The 26122-nt window shown below is 37.7% G+C and overlaps 1 protein-coding gene across 9 annotated transcripts in view; it reads right to left on the bottom strand.

Annotated features, from left to right (window-relative positions):
- Positions 1-26122, bottom strand: part of ATE1 (arginyltransferase 1) — a 162624-nt gene that overhangs the window by 92760 nt on the left and 43742 nt on the right. For all 9 annotated transcript variants that reach the window (XR_005833250.1, XM_040624524.1, XM_040624525.1 and 6 more), the window contains one exon: positions 20335-20367. Coding sequence is in view for 8 of the 9 variants with exons in the window: in XM_040624524.1 (XP_040480458.1) it covers positions 20335-20367 (33 nt within the window). In the remaining variant the exon portion in view is untranslated. The remainder of the gene's footprint in view (positions 1-20334; positions 20368-26122) is intronic.

The raw sequence follows: 26122 nt of genomic DNA, 5'->3' as shown, positions 1-26122 counted from the left end.
CTGAGTCACCCAGGTGCCCCTAAAATTCAATATGTTTTTAAACGTAACTGTTGTTACATGAAAATCATAAAAACATGAAATCATAAAACATAAAAAAATTATGACACACCATAAAAATGCTTTGCTAGAGACTAAATAGGGATGTTAGAGATTAACAATTTAAGCGAACAAATACAACAGCCCATGTATATTATTTTCATACAGCTAAAATCACAGATAATATGTATGGATAAAAGTAGATGAGAATGAAGAAAAATGACATAAGCTGGTCTACTAATATTAAAACCAGAAAAAAAAAACATTACAAGATAGTAAATCTACAGATCAGTATCTCTCATAACACAGATGCAAAAATCCTCAACAAAATATCAGTAAATCAAATCCAACAACGTATAAAAAGAATTATATACTGTGACAAAGTGGGATTTATCCCAGGTACAGGAGGCTGGTTCAACATTAGAAAAGTAATTTTTTTAAAAAAGCAATTAATGTAATCCATCATGAAAACAGGCTAAAGGAAAAAATCCTATGATATATAAATTGATGCAGAAAACACCTCTGACAAAATCCAACATCCATTCATGACTGAAAACTCAACAAATTAGGGGCACCTGGGTAGCTCAGTTGGTTAAGTGTCTGCCTTCAGTGCAGATCATGATCCCAGGGTTCTAGGATTTAGCCCCATGTCGGGGCCCCTGCTCAACAGGGGAGTTTGCTTCTCCCTCTCCCTCTTCCCCTGCTTGTGCGCTCTCTCTCTCGAATAAAAAAATATTTAAAAAAAACCAACAACTCAACAAACTAGGAAGAGAAAGGAACTTCATCAGCTTGATAAAGGACATATACAACAAATCTACAGCGGACATCAAACTTAATGGTAAGAAAATGGATGCTTTCCCCAATAAGATCAGGAACAAGGCTATGATATTCTCTCTCATCGCTCCTATTCAACATCATATTGGAAATCCTAGCTACTGTAATAAAATAAAAAAGGAAATAAAAGGTATAAAGATTGGGAAGGAAAAAAATTAAATTGTCCTTGTTCACAAATGACATGATTTACTATGTGGAAAATCCCAAAGAATCAACAAGAGAAAATGGAAATAATAAACAATTACAGCAAGGTCACAGGATACCGAGTTAACAATCTAAAGTCATTTGCTTTACTATATACCAGCTGTAACTGGAATTTGAAATTAACAACCCAATACCACTCATACAACCAAAAAAATTACATGGCTAAGTATAAATCTAACAAAATATGTACAAAATATATATGCCAAAAATTCTGACAGAAGGAATCAAAGAAGAGGTAACTAAATGGAAAAATATTACATGTTCTTAGGTTGGAAGACTCAACATTGGTAAGATATCCATTCTTTCCAAGTTGGTTCACAGATTTAATGCAATCCCAATCCAAATCTCAGGAAACTATCTTGTGGATATCAACCAATTTGTCTAACATATAAAAAGGCAGAAGACCTAGAATAGCCAACATAATACTGAAGAACCAAGTTGAAGGTCTGACCCTACCTGATGTCAAGACTTACAATAAAGCTGGGGCGTCCGGATGGCTCAGTCGGTTAAGCATCCGACTCTTGGTTTCTGCTCAGGTCATGATCTCGGGGTCATGAGACAGAGCCCAGTGTTGGGCTCTGCGCTTAGTGCAGATTCTGCTTGCGATTCTCTCTCCTCTTTCCTCTCCCTGCCCTTCCCACTTGTGCGCGCTCTCTCTCTCTCAAATAAATAAATCTTAGAAAAAAAAAAAGACTTACAATAAAGTTACAATAATCAAGATAGGGTGATACTGGCCAAAGAACAGACAAGCAGAACAGTGTAACAGAATAGAGAGCCCAGAAACAGACCCACATAAATATGGCCGACTGACCTCTGACAAAGGAGCAAAGACAGTTCAACAGAGAAAGGACAGTCTTTACGACAAACGATGCTATAACAACTGAACACCCAAATGCAAAAAAGTCTAAATCTAGACACAGACCTTACAACTTTCAAAAAAATTAGCTCAAAATGCACCATAAACCTAAATGTAATGCAAAACTATAAAACTTCTAGATGATAACACAGGAGAAAATCTAGGTGACCTTGGGTTTTGCGATGAGTTTTTAGACACAATGCCAGAAGCACAATCCATGAAAGAAATAACTGACAAGCTGGACTTCATTAAAATTAAAAACTGCTCCGTGAACCACACTGTTAGAAGAATAAAAAGTGAAGCCACTGACTGGAGAAAATTGCAACACATGCATTGGATAAAGGACTGGTATTCAAGAATAGAAAGACTCTTAAAAAATTCCACAGTAAAAAAACAAACAGCCCAATTAAAAACTGGGCAAAGTATCTGAGCAAACACCTCACCAAAGAAGAGGTACAGGTGGCAAATAAGCATATGAAAAGATGCTCGACATCATTTGTTGGGGAATGGAAAAGAAAAAACAATGAGACAGCACTACCCAACTATTAGAATGGCTGAAATCCAAAAACCTGAATATTAAATGCTGGCCAGGATGCGGAACAGAAGGGACTCTCATTCATTGATAATGGAATGTAAAATGGAATGGACACTCTGTGGAGGATGGTTTGAGAGTTTCTGACTAAGCTGAACATAGTGTTACCATATAAAACAGTACTCATGCTCATAGGTATTTATCCAGTTTGTCTGAAAACTCAGATCACACAAAAACCCAAAGGCCTGCATGTGAATGTTCCTAACAATTTTATTCATGATTACCCCAAACTGGAAGCAACCAAGATATGCTTAAGTAGGTGATAAACAAATCATGATATATGGAATACTATTCATCAATCAGAAGAAATACTCAAGCCACAAACACACAAAATGAAGAAACCTTAAATGCATACTAAGTGAAAGAAGCCAGTCTGAAAATGCTACCTACATACATTCCAAATATATTTCTGTAAAAGGCAAAACTATTGAGACAGGAAAAAGATCAGTGGTGGCCGTGAGTGTGGGGGATTTGGAGGCAGGATGAACAGATGAAGCGCGGGGGACTTTCAGGGTGAAACTAGTCTGATTCTGTACTGGTGGATACGTGATATTATGCACTTATCAAAACTCAGAACCTTACAACACAAAGAGTGAGCCTTAACGGATGGAAACTAAAAGAAAATCATTGAGGAGATTAAGGGATCCCAGGAATGAACAGAAATAGGACAAGAGAATCTAAATGTATTACAAATCTAAGAAGCAAACTGCCTGAAAGCGGTTGGGAGGGGAAAGATGCTGACCTCAGTAACCTTTGGGGTCTATAAGGATGAAGGCCAAGAGAAATCTGCCACAAGCATTGTATTCTACCTGATAAAGCTGTTTTACATGAGACTACAGGTTAACAATTCTAACACTGATACACATGTCTACTGTAAATGGATGGAGATTTCTCACTATTGGAGTGGGAATTTACAGAAAAGCAAGATCAGATCCATGGGGTAACAGATCAGAATTGGAGACATGAGTCTCCACTATATTAAGCTAAACTGTTTAGCTTAGTAGAGACAAGATGGTTACACACAAAAATATTCATATGTCTGTATATATCAAAGATATGTTCATACAATAAGAGTTAGTACACACATATTATTTTTTCACTGTCAGATGAGAAGGCCTGAAGAAATGACACCCTAGTAGCAACAAGCACACCTGGATATGTGAAAGAATTAATAAGCAAAGTTATTTCTCAGAAGTTCCTCCACTGCAAGGATTTAGATGATAACAGGAAAAAATATAACAGAGCTCACCATTAGCTACACAGAAGAAAAAACATCTTAAAGGCTGGGGAAGAATGGCAAGGTTTATAGACGAGAGAGCTGTGCAGTAGGGCACCAAAGGCACTCTGTAGAAACGGCATCAATATTAATAGGCCAATTTAGGCTTCTAGTTAAACTGCTCCCCAAATGGGTGTATATGTACTCTGATAAAGTACAACTACCTCCTGACCCACCTGCCTCCACGTACCTCGCTTGGCTTAAAAAAACACTGTTAAGACTCAAAGGAACAGACAAAGGGGGAGTCATGAGCCAGGGACCAGAGGCAGCATTTATTTGTTGGGGAGACTTAACCATGGGTTCAAAGACAGTAATAGGAAAGGTCTTCAGGGACTTTAAGAAAACAGAACCTGCACTGTCCTCCCAAGACGTCCAAAAGGACCTCTCCCAGACCACGCCTGCTCACACAAAAATCTACAATTAGACAATTAGTGTCCTGCATTTTTTTAAAATGGCAGTTCATGGAAGCCCCTAAAGGAAATCATTTTAAGCACGTGATTAAAAGTCTGCATTATTTTAAAAGAACTTATTCCTGCAATTGTTCTGCCTTTTGTTAACAGTTTCACGAAACACTGAAGTTCAGATTCATTTTATTTTATTTTTTAAGTTTTATTTATTTATTTGAGAGAGAGAGAGAGAAAGCCCAAGCACGTGTGGGGGTAGGGACAGACGGTGAGACAGAATCTCCAGCCAACTCCCCACTGAGCGTGGAGCTGAGGCAGGACTGGCTCTCAGGACCCCAAGATCATTACCTGAGCCGAAATCAAAAGTTAGACACTTAACTGGACACTTAACTGACTGAGCCATCCAGGCAACCCATCGGGATTCATTTTAAAAATAAAAACACAAAGATGTGCTAAACCACTATGATATCAAAATCTACCTAATTTCTTAAAAAAGAAAACTCAAAACTCATTTGAAGATCTGAAATAATATGGTGTATAAGAAATAAAGAAAATAAATGAATTTAAGTTGGAAAATACAAATAGCAATACTCATGGCTACCACATATCATGCAGCCTTGTATAAGTGATTTAAAAATCAAATGTGGGGTGCCTGGGTGGCTCAGTCGTTAAGCATCTGCCTTCAGCTCAAGGCGTGATCCTGGCGTTCTGGGATCGAGCCCCGCATCAGGCTCCTCCTCTGGGAACCTGCTTCTTCCTCTCCCACTCCCCTGCTTTGTGTTCCCTCTCTCTCTGGCTGTCTCTCTCTCTGTCAAATGAATAAATAAAATCTTTAAATTAATTAATTAATTAAAAATTAAAAAAAAATCAAATGTAACCAATTCCTAATTTGTTGGCAGACAATCAGTACACTAAAGATGGCCACCAACTTAACACACTTCCTGGCTCATAGCTATATTATATGGTAGATATAATGACAATCTACCTGGAAGACTCCAGCCCTGTTTCTAGTTATGTCTAAAAGCACGTGAAATTAAAATACTTTAAGGACCAATTCTGAGAAAATATATGGTGATTGGAGATGTAGTTCCCACCAAAGAACATTCCACTCTCCTCTAATCAGAATCCTCTAAATGTCCAGGAAAAGGAAAACCACTCCATAACCATGTACTTCTATTCACTGACACAACACTCAGGTAGCTCTTCTGGGAGGTGAGAGAATGGTACTTAACACAAGGTCTGCTTTTAATGAGTCCTTGTTCCCCTGGCAAAATCCCCCCCCCCCCAAGAAGACAACTGTAGCCTTGAACTAGCTGGGGACATTACCTGATGGGTTTAGCTACTAAAAGGCATTGTAATCATCACCACCAAGAAATATTTTGTCTTTCTAGGTTACTTTTATGGGGCTGACTCTGATAGTAACAGAAACTGTGAGCACTCTGTTTGATATCCTGCTAGATGTCAACATTTTACAACCCAGCTTACATTACAGGGGACAAATTTATTGATCCTAGGCTTCAAAATATCCAATTATCTTAGTAAGGTATTATAAATTAAATAATGCTAACTCTGTAACAAGACTGTACCAAAATTATTAGTCTATGCAGGCTTATTCTGATATGATTATTTCCAATCACCACCTGTATTTCAATTCAAAGACAATTACATTTAAATGATGCTAAGAAAAGAAAGTGCACGTAAAAGTTATATTATTTTCTTTCACGGTATTTTAAGCAACACTTTCTCTACTCATAAAGAAAACATGTAAAAGTTAATTTTACTAAGTAATATAAATGACTTAATTTTTATAGCCTTAAGATTAGGAAGAATTCCTATGATGTTCCTACTCACACAATTCTCTCAAGTTGCTACACAGTACTTTACGGAGGGTAAACCTCTAAATGCCTCAATTTCATCAGAATCCCTGAGTTGATGAAGATTAGCTGGTCATCGGAGAGGAACAAACTATACCAACTGCCTCAATTTCTGTTGATAAACTCAATAAACAACAACTCAGTAGCATCTAACTTAAAAATTTTAATCAGCTCCTATTGACTATGTCCATGACACTGATACCATGACAACCTCTATGCACTTCCAAATTGGGAGAAAGAACCGAATTAAACAAAATTTTAAGATAAAATAAGCTAACTACAGTACATTCATATGAGGAACTATTATATAATAAATAAAAACTATTTTTACCAAGAATTTTTAATAACATTATAAACATTTCTCCAAGTTCAGTGAAGACAACATAAAGTGGCATGTATGATTCCAACCACATGAAAAATTTCTCCATGTGTGTGTATAGCACATACACACAAACGTATAAAGATGTGAAAAAACATCAAGTCCCGTCAGTACAAGTTTCATGGATTATATTCTTTTCTCCATTTATTTTTAATAAAAATGCATTAATGTATAATTAAGAGTTTTAAAAACCGAGGTTGAAGAATTACTAGTAAGTGTTAAAAAAAAAAACCAGTGGTATCTGATATTTGATAAAGGCCAAAAAAATGACTGCATAGGGGCGCCTGGGTGGCGCAGTCGTTAAGCGTCTGCTTTCAGCTCAGGGCGTGATCCCAGTGTTCTGGGATCAAGCCCCACGTCAGGCTCCTCCATTAGGAGCCTGCTTCTTCCTCTCCCACTCCCCCTGCCTGTGTTCCCTCTCTCGCTGGCTGCCTCTTTCTCTGTCAAATAAATAAATAAAATCTTTAAAAAAAAAAAATGACTGCATGTTCTTTTTTCATTTATTTTTTATTTAAATTCAATTTAGTTAACATATAGTGTATTATTAGTTTCAAGGGTAGAATTTAGTGATTTATCAGTTGCATATAACACCCAGTGTTCATTCCATCAAGTGCCCTCCTTAATGCCCATCACCCAGTCACCCCATCTCCCCACCCTCCTCCCCTCTAGCAACCCTTAGTTTGTTCCCTAGAGTTAAGAGTCTCTTAAGGTTTAAGTGCAGTTCTAGGCTTGATTTTCTATTGACTGAGTTATTTTACAATTTGGTTGGGGCAGAGGTTAACTTACAGCTTTCTGTCCAGTGGAACAAGTAACCCAAAAACTTACAGTTTAATGCCCTGTAACTCAGTAATCAGTTGTTTTTATCTAACTTAGTGATCTCATCTCAAGCTCTTATTAAATTGTGTGTGTGTGTCTATCTCAGTGTCTGTATTTTCACAAATGTTCCTTGCACCAGTTTTAATGTGTTACTGGTTCTTGTACTAATTAATGAGTCAAATAAAATTTGACATGTATTCATGCTCTGTTTGTATGATTATCATGCTATTACCTTTCTGAAAATGTAGTTTAACAGTTTTGGAGGTGACCTACTGAGAAGCTCAAATGAACAGTTAATGGAGCTAAGAAACTCGCCAAGTGCCCTCCCAGTGAAGCCTAGCCTGTCTTTTCTTGACTCTCAAAGACATTCCCACAGAGCAACAGAGCTCCAACTGTGCTGTGTTTCTCTGTCTTTTTCTCCCTCTCCACTAAGTTTGTGCTTTTGATTTTGTTTCTGGTTCTCCTACGACCAGTAACTTATCCCCTTAGTGGCAGCGATAGTTAGATTTGGCTTACGGTCTGTTGGATGAATGATGTAGATCCATTCTCCGTTGACTGAGAGGAGACAGAGACTCTGGTTTATTAGGGTTTTTTTTGTCTGTATATTTGTGAGTTCAATCAATTAAGGAGAACAGCTCTCTGAAATCTGAACCAATGAGTTTCTGTGTTTACTTGTGACCTGTAGCTCAAGTTGCAGAACTGGAGCTCAGAGCTCTAAGCGTCTGTGAATCTGTGATTCAGAAAAGTCTTTATTTCTTATTGTATGTGCAATATTTTCCTGCCTTCGGAGGGCATTAATGAATCATACTATCGCATCTCCTTATTAGAGGAGCTCTGTAAAATTGATTTATAGACATAAGTAAACATTTATATAAATCAAATATTCTCTAAATTCACAGAAAATAAACTCCTTACAGAAACTGCTAGCTCAGAAACATTTTTAAAATAAATCAAACTTTGGTTTAAGAAAGAAAAAAGTCGGGGGGGGGGGGCCTGGGTGGCTCAGTTAAGCGTCTGCATTCAGCTCAGATCATGATCTCAGGGTCCTGGGATGGAGCCCTGAGTCGAACTCCCTGCTCAGCAGGGAGCCTGCTCCTCCCTGTCCCTCTGCTTCCCCCTCCCCCTGCTCATTTTCTCTCTCTCTCAAATAAATAAAATCTTAAAAAAGAAAAAATATATAAAAAAGGCATGTCTTTTCTCACATTTATTAGTATTAGGTATAATATATGAATAGATTTTTAAAATAATGAGTTTGTTTTCTAAAGAAGAGAAGAGTTTAAATTTCTAAAACCACTCACTGGTTTATTAATCAAAAAAGTTAACATCATTCTTACATAATGCTCATGATTTTGAAACATGTAGTTTGTGTTCGACTGAATTAAATTATAATTCTGACATTTAAAAATCTTTTTAAATTGTGGTAAAATACATATAACATTTACCATTTTCAGCATTTTTGAATGTACATTCACATGGGCAACCACTGCCACTATCCACCCACAGAACTTTTTCATCATCCCAAACTGAAACTCTGTATTCGCTAAACTACTAACTCCCCACCTCCACCCTTCCCAGCCCTGGGAACCTCTGTCCTACTTTCTGTCTCTATGCATTTGCCTACTCTAGCTACGTCAGGTAAGTGTAATCACACAGTATTGGCCTTTTTGTGACTGGCTTCTTTCACTTAGCATAATGTCCTCAAGGTTCATCCATGTCAGAGCCTGTGTCAGAGTCTCCCTCCTTGTTAAGGCTGAATAATATTCCATGGTATGCACAGACCACCTTCTGTTTCTCTCTTCATCTGTTCATAGACACTTGGGTTGCTTCTACCTTTTGGCTATTGTGAACAATGCCTCTATGACACTGGTTTACAATATCTGAGCCCCTATTTTCAATTTTTTTGTGAATACACCTAGAAGAGAAACTGCTGGATCATATGGCAAATCAATTAATTTTTTAAGGAACTGCCACTCGTTTCCCAAGGAGGCTGCATCATTTTACATGCGTACGAGGAATTCACAAGGGTTCCAATTTCTCCAAATCCTTGTCAACATTTATTGTTTGCTGTGTTTTTCATAGTAGCCATCCTAATGGGTGTAAAGGTGGTATCTTATTGTGGGTTTGATTTGTGGTTCCCTAATGACTAGTAGTGTTGACCAACCGACAAACATTTTTATATATTGTTTTACGGCGGCTTAAACATAACTTCTAAGATTCTTAAATAATTTTAAAATGTGGATTAATATAAATCAACAAATGTAATGAACAACCTTTGGATAACTAGATTCTAAGTAAGAATGAACACTAAAACAATGAGCATAATATTTATAAATTTGTCCTACTTATTTCTATATGCTCTAGAATAACTATCTTTGGGTCATGTCAATAAACACGTTCATCTTTGCTACTTTGAGAAGGTGTAAAAGGGATGCATAAGAAATTTGTGATGTTTGTATTTATGCACTTTCCCAGTCTACTAAGATGCTTATATAATCAGGTAATTCTCAATGACCTACCTCCCAGTTTCGAGAACCCAAAGCTATTACTTTATTAAAAGATATAATTCAGATGTACCATATTAAAGGCAAAAATAAGAGAGAAATACATTTGGGTACACAAGGTAACAGGATAACACTTGTTTTTATAGAAGAGAATGAGGAGAATTGTTGCAAGTGTCAGCTTGCTTCAGAACATAAAAAAAGCACAGTGAAAGACAAAACTGGAGGGACTGCAGCAAGTAGTTAAGTCGAGGGAAGTGTATTCTATTTGCCTATTTATATTGCCTGAGTCTGAAAAGAAGCTACAGTTGACCTTTGAAGAACATGGGGGTTGGGGCACCAACACCCCCACCCAGCACAGTCGAAAATTCACAAATAACCTTTGACTCCCAAAAACTTAACTACAAACAGCCTGCTATTGACAGGAAACGTAACTGATGACAGAAACAATTATTTTGTGTAATATGTATTATATACTGTGTTCTTCCAATAAAGCTCGAGAAAATATTAATAAAATCATAAGAGAAAATACATTTACAATACTATACTATAAAAAAAGCCATGTATTAGTGGATCCATAGTTCAAACCTGTGTGGTTCAAGAGTCAACTGTACAAAATATGTTAAAATGTTGGCTAAGTTCACTCAGTTTGAGGGAGCTCTTCATTTAAGACACCCTTACTCACTTTAAAAATGAAAAAGGAGGGTTGGGGTGATAAAAGGGCTTGTCCAAGGTCAAAAGAAACCCATTTAGAGGAATGAGAAGGACCCAAACCTGGACTTCTCAACTTTGGGTTTGGTGTTTTCCTCACTGGACACTGCTTCTGTGGTGCCCCATGTCAGAACACAGCACAATACAGTAACATGTTCTATTTAATATAATGACTTAACATTTTTCAGCAACTTACTAAACCAAAGGATGAATCAAGAAATGTATTTCTCAATGACATAATTCTTAGGAAATGAAATGCCGCTTCAAAGCAAGCAAAAAGGTCTACCCTAATATTTATAATTTAAAACTAGAAGTACTGTGATGACAAAAATTTGAACTTTACAGAGCTTAAATCACTGAGGAATGATTTACAGTAAATGTGTCTAATAAGTGTGACAGAAATAAGAAAGGAACTTATTTTTGCATTTCTATTGCAGAACAAATACGTAAAAATTAAGATATTAATCCGTTAACTGTTTACTTTGACATTTCCTTATATTTTTAAATCCTAAATATCCAATGAAAAGACTTTTAGTGAGGCACCACAAAACCCTTAAAAGGAAAAGTAGTAGAACCCCAAACTTCACAATTCCACAAACTAGTCAATATTTATTGAACACTGTAACACCTTAGAATTAAAAGTATCTTAATGAAACTTACTTAATGTCAGTTCAATTTGAGACTTGCTTTTCTAGTCTTTCTTACAGAGGGGAAAAGCATCCCCCCAGTGACAACCCAATCTGATATTTTTATTTAGAACTGAATGAGTACAAACACCCAACAAGAATGACATCTCCATGGAAACTAATCCACCCCAGGATATTTACAATTCAAACACTTTCTGAAGCATTCATGCACGTTTAATGGGTAATGAAAATCATCAAGGCAGATGACCCTAATTTTGAAAACAGTTAAAAGACCCTGGGAGTAATGATGAAAACCACTACTTGCTATAGGAAGACTGATCTGGCAAAAAGGTTATCTAGAATGGACTTCGATTTTAAGATGGCTAACCTAATCTAAGCCCCATGCCAGAAAAATCTTCAACAAGGAAATTTACGGCATTTTTCTTTTAGGTCTGGTTTTCTATTCTAGTATGTTTTCTCTTATTCTCAGAATAAATTTGGATATTTTTATCATAGGAGATTGGTTTCCAGAAAAAAGACTTCCAGTTTATACAATTTCACTATAAAACATAAGGTTTCATATAACATTGGCTCAACTATCGTGTGATATCCAGAAGCAAACTGGAAGTAAATTCATGTATTCAACCCACACTTACTGAGTGCCTGTGTGAGCCCAGGGAATACTGTTCTGACTACCACCTAGAAGATGTTGAAGCCCTACTTACTGAAGTAAATAGAGGGCAAACAGGAATGTCTTCAGTTCAACTGATTCTTTGTCAGCGGCCTCAGGAGCAGTCCTGCCCCCAGCCACAACGGCCCAACAGCCTTCAGACCTAACCGAATGGGAGAGCAATCAAATGATAATCCCAGTGAGTTGGGGGATCTGGTTCCAGAATTCTAACTGGTATCTCTGCCCAACACTACTCAGTCTGATGTTATCATATATGGGACTCAGCCTGAAAACTACATGACTCTTCCCCAACCCACGAAACTAGAAAAACAGCGCCCCTCACTTGTACCTCCCTTTGCCCAGTGGATCACGCCACAGCCTAGCTTTCCTTTTCTAATCATTCAGTACCAACAGTAGCCTAACAACCATTCTCTGAGATCTAGCCCCCATTCAGATACCTCTGTCTGCTCTGGTCCTGGCTCTCTACACACAGCTGGTGCTCCCAGGCCCCAGACCAGACAGCAGGTGAAAGAAAGCTCCTCCAGGTCACTCAGCTGAACCCTCTTCCTAGCCTTCTCTCCACGGCTCTCCAGTTCAGGCCAGCTCTTTGGCTATCAGACCCTCAGCATCCTCCTTGTTTGGTAAAATTGTTTTAACTCCCCTCCCAAGTTTAACAGCTCAATCTTCTCCACTTCACCCCTCCACCGCTACCTCTACAAGCTCCCTTCAATTGTATAGGACCTAGTTAGGGTAACAGTCACTCCCTCTTCCAAATTCTGGCCACCGGAGATACCCTGACATCTACCAGAGCCACCCCACACAATGATACTTCATTTGGTTGCAGACTGAAGAGATGGTTAGGTTTTTATGATCCTTTTTTTTCCTGCTGCTACCTGCAGCTTGCAATCAATGTACATACACACACCCAAATATCCACATTATTTCACTTTATCACAGAGCTCCAAGTAAGAAGTAGCTCTCAACTTCAAAAAAAGCTTGGAAAGATGGTTTTACAAGCTATCAAAAAATACTAATGGCTAACACTTAAAATCAGAGTATTAACTGCATAGCTAATATTTAAATACTCCTCAAAACACATCTATTTCAATATATAATACTATATTGGGGAATACTAAAACTGCGAACACTACAGCACAACTAGGGATGCACTTAGGAAGCTAGGTATTAAGCTGAATCAGATCTTTTCTACATTTTAGAAAATTAAAGGATGAAGAAATGATATATGCCTTTTTTCCCCCAGCTTTATTTACACATAATAAAATTCACCCATTTTAAGGGTAAGTTCTGTGATTTTTAGCCAACTTATAAAATTGTGGAATCATCACCACAATCCAATTTGGGATCATCTCTATCACCCCCAAAATTCCTATGAGCCCCCTTTGTACTTAATCCTCCACTCCTACCTCTAATTCCACTGATCTGCTTTCTGACTCTCTAAATTTCCCTTTTTTGGTAATTCATTTAAATTGAAACACAATATGTAGCCCCCTGTGTCTGGCTTCTTTCACATAATGTTTTCAAGGTTCACTCATGTTGTAACCCGTATCATAATTGGTGCCTGTTTACTGCTGAATAGCATTCCACCGTATGGACGGACATTTAGCCACTCACCAGTTGACAGACATTTGAATTGTCCAGCTTCTGGCCATTATGAATAATGCTACTATGAACATTCACATCCAAGTCTTTGGATATCTATTTTCATTTTGCTTGGGTATATTCCTATATTTTTCGGTCATATAGTAACCCTATTTTTAATATTTTGAGGAAATGCAAAATCATGGCTATACCATTTTAACAATTCCCACAATGTATAAGGTTGCCAATTTCTCCATATTTTGCCAACACCTGCTACTGTCTTTTGATTATAGCCATTCTAGTGGGTTTGTGGTGGTATCTCATTGATGGTTTTAATCTGCATTTCCCTAATGGATGGTAAGCATCTTTTCATGCACTTACTATTTGTATGTTTTCTCTGGTGATTTCACCAGAGAAATCTTTTGCCTATTTTTTGACATGTCTGTCTTGTTATTATTGAGCTATGAGTTCTTTCTGTTATTGAGTCTAACAATTCCATTGTGATCAGAGATGATTTCAATCCTTTTCAATTACTGAGACCTGTGTAATGGTACAGCATCTGATCTGTCTTACTGAATGCTCCCCGTGTACTTGAAAAAATATGTAGTTTATCATTGTTGGCTACAGTGTTCAACAGAGATCAACGAAGTAAAACTGTGTGATAGTACTGTTCACGTCTTTTATAGTCCTTCTAGTTTTCTAATTGTTCTGGAGAAACTTGTCCTAAAGTCTCCAACTATAACTATGGATTGGACTCTTTCTCCTTTCAGTTCCACTGGTTTTTGCCCCATGTATTCCTGGGCTCTATTATTGTCTCACATTTTGGATTACTGTGTCTTTATATGACGAACCAACCATTTTATCTCTATGAAACCTCCCTCTCCCTTTCAGATGCCAGCCCTTGCCCTGAAGTCTACCTTGTCAGATATGAGTATAGCCATTCCACCTTTCTTACGATTAGCATTTGCAGTTTGCCTTATTCTGGCCTTTTACTTTTAAAGGACCCATGTCTGCACAGTTAAGGTAGAACTTGTTGTTGTTGTTTTAAATCTAATCTGACAATCTCTGACTTTTAATTGGAGTGTTTGTAGGTACTGTCCAATAGGATAGCCACTGGCCACGTGTGGCTGCATAAGTTAACTAAAATTTTAAAAACTTAAAATTCAGGTCCTAAAAAAAAGCTCAGTACCTACTAGCTACATATGGGCTTGGGACAGTGTAGATATAGAACATGTCCATATAGCAGACTCCTGGTTCAGATCATTTATATCTAATGTAATCAACAGGGTTGGACATCTAGCTATTTGGACATCTGGCTATTTGCTTTTTATTTGTCTCACTTGTTCTTTGTTCTTTCCTTCTTTTTCTGCCTTTCATGAAACTAAAAACATGTTATCATGGCAATTATCTTCACTATTGGCTTAACAACTGTATCTCTTTGCTTTTAAGGCTGCTCTAGGCCAGCGGGTTTTCAACAGAAAGTCAATTTACCCCTCTGGGGCATTTGGCAAAGTCTGGAGACATTTTATTTCAACTCAGGGGGAGGGTGCTGCTGGCATCTACTGGATAGAAGCCAGAGATGTTGCTAAACATCACACCGTGCACAGGATAGCGCCCATACGGAAGATTTAACTGATCCAAAATGTCAATAGTGCCAACTTGAGAAATCTTGCCCTTGGGTTTACAAAATACATCTTGAACTTACTACTTCCTGCAGTGCACGAATCTTATAGCATTACCGGGGTGGAGGGGGATGGGTGAAACAGGTGACGGGCACCTGTCATGATGAGCAGCAGCGGGTGATGTGTGCAACTGCTGAACCACTATATTATACACCTGAAACTAACATGACACTATGTGTTAACTAATTAGAATTAAAATTAAAACTTTTAAAAAAAGAATCTTATAGCAGTATTTTTCCATTTTCTCCTTTCTATCTTGTTACTGTTGTCGTATACCAACAGCTGTGATGTTGAGCTCAACCAATGTACCTCTCCAGGGTCAATTTTCCTTAGAACAAAACTGGGAATATCTACCTCACAGACACTCTGTGAGAATTAAAGCGACATAAGCAAAGAGCTTAGCCTAGTACCCCTCCACTACAGGTGCTAACATCTCGATAAGTTATTATAATACCGTTGAATGAAGAAGACTGTAATTGATTTGAAATGAAAGAATAGAAGGACATACCTGAACAGAAACCTAAGCCACCTACATTCACACATGGTGAAATGTCTTACACACACCTCTCCTGTAGCTCTCCGCCTCCGAAATGCCAACAAGACTGCACCCTGCTGGACTGGCTGGCAAAGTCAGATTCGGAAGAGAATTTCAAGAATCTTTTAGCCTCTGATATATAATCCCCTTTATTTACCTACATTTAATTGAAGACATCTGTAGGTGGTGCCACACAAAGTGTAATTCAGCTTAGAAATGTCAATAAAAACGTCTGTAAGGGAGCGGTCAGACGTAAACCTAGCAGGGCAGTGCACATCAGCAGCCACAGAGCCACGTGAAATTAGGAATAGAATGGAAATATGTTGCCTGACTTGACGAGGTGATAAAAGCTCTTTTCCCATAAAGCTTAATGAGCTCTATTAGTCTTCAGCTTACAGGAATGTAAAAGGGTCAGCCCCACAGAGGGAAGTAACTGACTCTCCACACATGGCTCCATTCAAATGACAGCAGATCAAATTACTGATGTAATTACTATAACCTGACAATTTCGTTAGATTCATGTGGCAGTTAACTGTTTAGGACTTACAACAAAGGGACATGGTTCATTCATACTAGTTTTGTGGACAAAGTGAAGGTTAAAGTATCCTTCATTTTCAACTGCAAGTCACATGTATTTTACAGCCTCTACAGAATTATTTTTCTTTTAATCAAAATTAGGGAAGGTGTTTGGGTATTTACCACACGTGTAATTTTCCTTCTCCAGCTAAAACACAAGCTCAATGGCAAAATTAAACATTTGGGACTCCTTACACTCTCCTGCTTTGGCTTTGCTTCGGCTCGCAGGCTCTGTGAGGTGGCAGAGGAATAGAACCCTGAGCTCAGTGCTGTTGGAAATGGGGGGTAGCAGCCATTAACTATGGCATCAGGCAGCCCCTGCAAAATTCCAGACTAGAAAAATTTCAACAGAAAGCCCTCAAAGTATTTCCCAAATACTTCAAGCAAAGAACATTGGTCATCTCTAATTTTGATGTTTTTTTCCCCTTCCCCACGTCCATAAGCTCAGTACGAAAAGAGATATTTAACCAAGGTAAAACACAACTCCAGGTCATTATGTGGAGAAAGCAGATCAGGCAGAAAAGGACAGAAACTATCACTAAAATTTATTCGTACCTTGCCTCTACTTTTCACCAAAGATTAAAGCTTCTGCACATAGATTCTCGATATTTAGCCAGATGTAACTAAAAAAATATTTGTTTGGCACGACTAGCTGTACAGTTGATAAACTCCAAGCCCTATCGATACCTGAGAGCATCCAAAGATGAAAAAAGACAAAGACCCTGATCTTAAGTAGCTACAATCTTGCTAGGAAAACTGTTAACCACACTGAAACATAAATATTAGGCCTTGTGTGTTTTTAGCTGACCGCTGCCAAATTATGGGTAAAAGCTTGTTACTTGCAGCCTCAGCCCCACCTACCTTACTCATTCATTCATGCATCCATTCAACAAATATTTATCCAGTGCCTCCATTGTACTTTTACTATACTAAAATCAGAAACATTCAGGAAGCAAGAAAAACAGGGTCCTCTTTAATTGGGCTTCCATTTGAGAAAAGTCTATTAGTGAGGTCTATTTAGAAGGATCTTTGCCATTGTTTAGTAACATTGCCCCAGTAGTGCAGGGGACATCAAGCTCCAATCTCCTTATTCATTCCATGTCCAGGTAAGCCAAACCTAAATGTCTTCTGCTCAAAACCATTCTTCCTGGTTACTCCTCGAAGCTCTTGCTGAAATCAGAGTCCAGCCTTAAACCTTCTGGGCATTCTCTTCACCTAAGCTGTTGCAATTTCTCCCCATGCACCTTTTTCATCCAAGACTAGACACTGCACATCAATCAGAGACTTGCCTGATGTACTTACCAAACACTGACTACAAAAGCCACCACTAAAAACCTACCAAGGTATCTCTTCTCCCCATTGTGGCTCCTTCATGAAAGAGCAAAGGATAAAACAATTTAACATCTTGTGTATCTCCTTCTTAACTAATTTCTGTATGCTTATTTTTAAGTTGAGATCTGCATGTATAACTTTGCATCCCACTTCTATCACTGTTTTGTTCATCAACACATACTCATGTACATGGATATGCATAATTCCCATTTTAATGGCTGTACAGTGTTCCATCCATACATAATACGGCTGTCTGTACCATTATTTATTTGACCTTCTCCTACTGCTGGACATTGGGACTGTTTATAAATTTTTTGCCATTACAAATGCTATAATAAACATTTATGCAAAGTTTTGTCCTCATTTTTATTTCTCTGGCAGTAATTCCCAGACTAGAATTACACAGGCACACAACCCACAGGCATGAATTTATACAGGGTCTTTAATGTGGATGACCAAACTGATTTCTCTAAAGGGTAAGTTTAAAAACATCCCATCCTATCTTCCTAAGCATTCATTAAAAAAAAAAAAAAAAAGATATCTAAATAGGTAAGCAAGTATTCATCACTGTTCTTTTAAACTACACTTCTTTGATTACTTACAAGGTTAAACTCTTAAAACATTTATTACCATTTGTATTTCATGACACTATCTCATAAAATCCAACCAAAAGTTATGGGAAAGAAAATAGTACATTTTAAAATTGATTCCAGGAGATCATTAAGTATAATAACCTTGTTATCACACTTTCCCCAAACTGCCTTTTAACTATATATGTTTTCATGAACAAAATTAAGGATTTTTAACAGAAGCAAATCTTACTTTTCCATCCTTTCCTTTGTGATACTTCCCATTCTGCGATGCTTAAAAAATGCTTCATCAACTAAAGAGTAAACTGTATAATTTATACTGTCTTCAAATTCTTATGGTTTGCTTTTTTTTTTTTTTACTGTTTTTGCACTAAACTTTATTTAAAACTCTATGTGACAGGCATTGTGCTCAGTGTTTGCCACGCACTATTTCATTTCGTTTTAATAACCATAAAGTATTACCATTTCCATCTTTAGATTAACCAAAAGATGAAATGACTTGCTCATGGGCCAACCAAGCCTCTGACATGTCAAAGCCCAGAGTCTGTCCAAACATAGCTTTGTTTCCCCCTTGATCCTGGATATTTAGAAAAAGTAACCACATCTGCATGGTACTCTCTGGCCTCATCGGTTTCCCCTGGCAATCATCAAACTGGTCTCTAAGAGTATTCAATGTGCCAGGCTGGGCTACACCCACAGTGTTTCAGTAATTTCATGAGCACAGTGTTACAGATGCAGAAAAGGGAACAACTGCCTCTATGTGGAGAGGTGCAGGACGACCAGGCAGTGGACAAAGCATGTAGGCTCCACCAGAAGAGGGATAGGATTTGAACAAGTTGGGAATGGGGGAAGGGAGCATAAAGTGAAATAAGAAGCAAAAGGAAGGACAAGGGGAAGGCAAAGCAGAGTGTCTTACTGTGTGGGGCTGCAGTACAGCCCAAGGGGAAAATACAGAATATGACTAAGGTTTGAGTAGCACTTTACTTATTGCACTCACTTGAACTCATGACCCTGGGATTAACACCTGAGTCTGAGCCACCCAAGTGCCCCTGAGCAGCACTTTAAAAACGCTGCCAAGTCCACTACTTCACTGGAGAGGTAGGAACTGTCATTTGCATTTTAAAGATAAGAAAACCCAGGCTCAGGGAAGTTGTGACTTGCCCAGTGTGGCCAAGAAGGGAAGGCATGCTCCGAAACCACGCTTTGGTTCTGAGTGCAAGCATCTCTCTACACATTCCGCTGCCTCCTCTTTCCTCCTCCTTCCTCAAAGCCTCAGCCATCTTGTGTCAACTCACAGGTCAGCTGCTTTCCTAAATATCTCTATCTCACAATGTTATCACTGGAGTCTCAGCTCTACACTGCAGGACCATTATGAGGACTCCAGTGGAAGTGAATTAAGCACTGAGAGAGGGGGAGTGGGGAGAGAGGGAGGGAGGAGGGAGTGGAGAGGGAGACAGAGGAAGGGAGCATGCCTGTGTTTAAGAAAAACTCAGGGGGCACCTGGGTGGCTCAGTCTTTAAGCATCTGCCTTTGGCTCATGTCATGATCCCAGGGTCCTGGGATGGAGCCCCGCATCAAGCTCCCTGCTCAGGGGGAAGCCTGCTTCTCCCTCTCCGACTCCCCCTGCTTGTGTTCCCTCTCTTGCTGTGTCTCTCTGTCAAATAAATAAAATCTTAGAAAAGAAAAGAAGAGAAAAAAGAAAAGAAAAGAAAAGAAAAGAGAAGGAAGGAAGGAAGGAAAGAAAAGAAAAGAAAAGAAAGAAAAGAAAAGAAAAGAAAAAAGAAAAGAAAAGAAAAGAAAAGAAAAGAAAAGAAAAGCTCAGTAACAGTTAAGTCCATTGCTCTTCCCTTATCAACTCAGGGGTTTGAAAAAGTGCTCTCACACCAACAGAAACCTGCCTGACAGCAGCCCCCTCCCCCACGACTCCTTCAGCTCTTGGTCAACAGTTATGAAGGAAGCATATACAATAAGGCTCTTTACAAAGCAAAACCGATTTCCGTTTACTTAAAAAAAAAGAAAAAGTCCTTAAAAAGAAGGAATGACCTGTTATGAAGGTGAGCAGTTCTGTAACTTTTAGGAATTCTTATTCTAAAAAAAGTCTGTATTCATCTCATTACCATTACTGAAGAGTAGGTGTGAAAACAAAATGACCACTCTAAATTACCAAATAAATGCCTAACAAAACGCGCCAATAGTGATGTCCCATTAGCGATCCTAGTCTCAAGGTCAGGGGCAAGCTCTTACCTCCAGAGGTGAGCTGCAAAGGAACCTCGTGAACTGCAGTCACAGTGATTATCAGGATCGGTTTCATCCAATAAATGGGCAGCAAAAGACAACAAAAAAGAAAAAATCATTATTACATATCTTTTCAATAACAGCATCTAAAGTAAACTTTAAAGTCTATAAAATTAACAATTTTGATACATTGTGTAGTTCATCCACAGAGTATAGAAAAATTCAATCTAGCCCATAGTTGGTATCCAGCTGTTTGAATTAGTTTAAATAAAATCTGTATAAAATCTATATAAAAATGAATTAAAGCACAATAGATTAGTCTTAAAAGCTTTCGTTTTTTTTTTAAGGTTTGATCTTACAGCCCCTACACAGTATAACATCCTCCAAGGAAGGAATCAGCAATTTGCCTGACAATGAATGCAACAGGCAAAATTAAATAAAGGCCAAGAGAAGGAAAAGAGAGAAACCAAAGGGGAACCAAAAAAAGAAATAAAAAGTCAAGACCAGGCGAGGAGGCCGGGTGAGCAAGAGTGAAAGAAGGGGAGTCCCCCCCACACCAGTGCCTGGCCGCAGTGTTCACCTTGTTCTGTCTTCTCTTTCTCAGCACACACGCATCCTTATTCTACCAGCTCTTTCTTTGACACATGCCGGGGCCTACAGAATTTCACCTGAAACTAAGTGTTATATATGCCGTTTCTCAGCATTTAAATAAAGAAACATAAATTCTGGCAGGGTAGGGAGGAGCCAGGAACAAATGACAAAGCAAACTGCAGGTTCGCTCTGAAACAAGGACTGTTACATAACTCCATATATATATTCATGGTGATAATTCATGTTTTTTAGATGTTATTTATAAAATCAACATTTCAAATCCTTTGAGAGTTACTGTAATAGTAAAACACCCAAGTAAAATCTCGATCTTTCTAAATGCAAAATAACTGCAATAAAATGCAATAGCAGGCCTGTTGCCAAGCGCTCTTGAACTTCCTCTCCACAACAAAGCTAGCTAGTACTCACAGGGAATACAAATAATTTGATTCTCTTTTAGAGATACACATTGAAATATTTCTCAATGAAATTACATGATGTCTGGGATTTTCCTTCAAAATCACTGGGAGGTCAGGAGGGAACTATTGTAGGATAGTGTGTAGATAAACTGGTGAGGACAGGAGATAAATACGTGCAGATTCATTATATGGCTCTTTCTACTTTGTGACTATTTCCAGTTTTCTATAATAAAGTTTAAAAAGTATATCAGACAATTCCTCCCTACAAAACTAAAGCAAATACATTCATAAAATGTTACTAGTGCATACCAAAGCCAAGTAATTAACTATTATCATTTAGGCCTTAGTTACTTAAATAACTTTTTTCTTAATTTAAATGCCAATATGCAATTCGATTATATTAACTGTTAAGAAAACTTTCTGAAAGTGCAAGCTATACCAAAATTTAAAGTTTTCATAATGCTGATATGTAACAAATTAATTCTGTCGAAATTTGAAGTGCAATCTTGTGATCTTGGATTATTTTCATAGTAGCCCAACACAAGACTATCCCAACACTTTCTCCCGGGAGTAAAAAGTAAGAACTGAAAGACTAGCCAGTTTTAACAGTGGAGAAAAATGAGGTATGGTGAATTTTTATTTCAAAATGAGAAATCTGCTCTTGCACAGCTTCTGGGCTTTTCTCCACTATGTGCATGTTAACTAGGTGGTACACATTATACTTTAGAACTTAGAAGTAGTTCTGGTTGAGTAGTAATTGATAGATCAGTTAGGATGGAGGTCACTTTAAATAACAATAAAGAGAAGCATTTGATTACTATCCAAGAAAACGAAGGTCCCCTTGCACGTCCAGTAACTGACACACACCTTTGTCACATGTGTATGTAACATTCCCATCACAGCTTTTTCAAAATAGACCTAAAAATCCCTATGCTGCTTGAAGCTACCAAAACAAGAAGTACGTAAGTAAAAGTTCTCAATTCCTAAAGCAGTGAAAACAGAATAACAAATCACAAGGCGCACATCCACTCTCCTATTCAAAGGACATGAAAAGGTCCAAAAACGCTGCTTTGTGATTAGTGCACCAGAAAACCCACTGCTAGTTCCCTTCAGTTAATTAGTAAATTTTCATTGTGAAATGACACATATTATATTCAATACAAATGGTAATACTTTGAAAAAGAACTATAAAAAAGCAAATTAATTACAAAATATATTTGTATATACACTGTAACTGACAGTAGAAACAGATGCCATCAGAATGTCTGATCAGTATAAAAATGGCTCAGTGTCGCTGTTACAACAACAAAAAAGACTATGGCCAAAGTTCATAGTCCACATTAATACCACTTTTCTTAGTTATACTTATGCAGCTATTTAAAAAATATTGTATTATGGGCATAGCTAAGTTTAAGGGGAAGATCCTATTTTAGATATTCAGGCAAAATGTTGAGAAAATAAAGAATTTAATATGTTCACAAAATATCTTACTGATTTTACAGATAGGAATATATCTTGTCATTCTAGAAACAACTGGAAGTAAATACAGCTATAGTTGTTATCTTTCTATGTATCTATTTTGAAGATTACCTCTGAGAAATGTTGATTTAATATAGGTGAAAATAGGAACAACCTGCCTGACATTTGGCTTTTCAAACGCAACAGTAAGTTTCTCGATAACAACATTAATAACATTATTACTTGGACTCACTTGCTAAAATTCATAAAAATTTTATCAATTATCTCGTCTACTCCTGAATTTTTTTAAGATTTTATTTACTTATTTGACAGAGCACAAGAAGGGGGAGCAGCAGGCAGCAGAGAGCCCAACATAGGGCTCAAGATCCCAGGACCCCGGGATCATGACCTGAACCGAAGGCAGACGCTTAAAACACTGAGCCACCCAGGCACCCCTGAATTTTCTTAAATAAGGAGTATGTTCCGTATTTAGCATCCAGGCATAAAGGGCATCAGTACCATTTAAAAAAACCTTTCAGGCCTCTAAAAAGGGAAAAAGGATAGACCCAGATCGGTTCTCATGTTCCACACTACTTACTGACCTTACTTCTCTTACAGTATTCTTATCACTTCTAGCTCCATCAGTAGCCTACGTCATAACACCTCATTCCTTCCAGAGAAGCACTTAGCACTTCACAAAATTTTCTCAACAGTTTTCCAAGCACACAAAATTGTAGTTAAACTTCTTGTCAGTTATGATCAGGAAGTTCTTTCTTTTTCCAAGATTTGTTATTAACCATGCCAGTTATGCTTGGGGGCTGCGGTGGGGAGGGTGAGGGAGGCAAGAAGAAGGAGAGAAGAATGCACACTACTGGTTTTGTCAAAATATCCCAGTAAAACTATAATCAACTATTTATCTCTGTAATATAAAACATTCAACACATAAGTAATATAAGCTACTATATTCCTGAAATGCCTTTTCTGTTTAATAAGGAACCATGTTAAGTTCCTACATTTTAACAAAAAAAGAAATACTAAACAGCAATTTTCTACAAGATAAGGCACAACTTTTTTTTTTTCCTAAACTGAAGAACATCAGTGAGTTATGCCTATTTGCCAAAGTGGAATTCAAGTCTTTCTTGTAACTGTTCATATAGATTACCCGAAATGTCCCTGCATTAACAAAATACTGCTGCTGCTCCCGTTTCCTTGACCTTTCACCCTAGCACACGGTACTTACAAATTGTCAGGGGACAAGTCTAACGATTTTAGGCTATAACCTAACAAAATCTTTATTTAAAACCTAAATTGTACCTCAATGTAAGATACTGTGTTTTTCTAATAGGAATTTGTAAGTTTTGATTCAGTTAAGTGTGTAAATTAAGTTAAATCAGGCTTTCTTTCCATTCTCCCACAACTACTGGTACATATTTGGACTACTGGAAATTGACTGTTTTAAGGCAGTGCAAGACCTAAGTTTTATGTTAAGAATGTGTTTCTCGTGAATCTCCAACTCCTAGAAATTAATCTGATTCCACAAAAGAAAAAAGTTTTATTATATCATTTCACTGCAGAAAAACACAGCCTTCAAAAGCAGCCTACACAGCTAACATCCATTTAAAAAGTCATCCAGAGAATGGAAATTAAATCTGTACTTAGCAGGGAGTTACAAATAAGGTCTGAGGATGAAGATCCTGTTTATCCTAATTTTAGTGGGGAGTAAACAGAACAGATTGAGGCAATCTTTAACTTCCTTTCTAGATCTACTCTCTAATCCACCTGCCTGCAAGGTGGCTGAAGGGACTAACAGCTGGCACTGGCTTGTTTGGTTAGACCTGGAACCTCTGGACTAACCATTAAGCATCAATAAATCTTAAAAGAGAACAAGGAAAATCATACTTACATCCTAATGTATTTAAACCTATGTCCCCCGAGTCACTAAATGTCCTTTTTTGCCAATAGAAAGGAAGAAAATGATCTAAGAGTTGGTCTGGAATCTCACTTGAGTGAGTACCTTCAATTACTGGGGCCTTAGTTCTCCATCCGTAAAAGGATTTCAGCCAAACCAGTTTCACCAACAGGTAACCTGTGACACACCAAGTTCCTGAGGCAGTCTCTAAAAAATGACTCCATGGCCAAGTAAGTTCAAGAAATGCTGCATATTACTGCCACCTCACCTCCCCTTCCTCATCCTAGAGAATTATAAGGTCTACTGGTAAATTAAAGGCTTTGAGAACTCCTGCTGCTAAAAACAAAACCCCTACGAGATGAGTAAGTTCTGGGGATCGAAAGCACAGCACTGTGATCATATGTAATAACACTGTAATATATACTGAAAGTTGCTAAAAAAAAAAAAAAGTAGATCTTCAGTGTTCTCATGACAAGGGAGAAATGGTAACTATATGATATGATCAAGGTATTAACTAACACTGTTAGTTAATACCTTGGTTAGTTAATACCTTGGTTAGTTAATACCAAGGTTAGTTAATACCTTGATCATATCACTGCAATATCACTAATCATATCACTGCAATATCACTGCAATATCACTAATCACACTGCAATATACATGTATCAAATCAGCATGCTGTAGACCTCATATAATACTCTATGCCAACTGTATCTCAATAAAGTTAGAAAAACAAGACTTCATACAATACTCCATGCCAATCATATCTCACTAAAGTTAGAAAAACAAAAAGCTCTTTGACTTTATTCAATCTAGAGCCTTCCAAAGTTACATGACCGGAAAATTCTGGTTTTTTGGTTTGTTTTTAATTTCACATAACATTTATTAACATTCTATAGAATAATCTACAAAACTCATTCTGGGAAACACTGCCAGCTCTGATTCAGTTTCCCCAATCTGTATTTAATAAAAATGCTCACTGAATATGCTCCATATAGCTGTTTACAGTATGAAAAATCTAAAACAAACTGTCAGTGAATTACTGGCCCATTTTCCCCCCTTTTAAGAGTTATGGTTCCTATCCCAAATCATCCCTCCCAGTAGAGGATTCAGCACTTCAGATTGGCGAATGGCTAATGCTCAAGCCAACACCATGGAAGGAACTATAATAAAATGCCTCTTGGAAGATTCTACTACCCTCCCAGAATCACAAGAGCCCCTAACACTAACACACAGAGCTTCACAGGCTCTGCTGTGTGCGGAGTCCAGACGGCTAGTGCACGTCCTAATGAGTAAGCTACTTCGACGCGTACTCTTCTACTGCTTGCCATTCTCTCCCCAATTTCTGAGAACAACTGAAATTTGGGCAATAACTAAGTCATTCATCACCACCTAACTCACTGCACGTATTCACTATAATGAT

The sequence above is a fragment of the Ursus maritimus genome, unplaced genomic scaffold (assembly GCF_017311325.1).
Source record: "Ursus maritimus isolate PB19 unplaced genomic scaffold, ASM1731132v1 scaffold_7, whole genome shotgun sequence".
Taxonomy (NCBI): Eukaryota; Metazoa; Chordata; class Mammalia; order Carnivora; family Ursidae; genus Ursus; species Ursus maritimus.
Note: the sequence above shows the minus strand (reverse complement) of the source record. Positions and strands in the feature narration are given on the sequence as shown.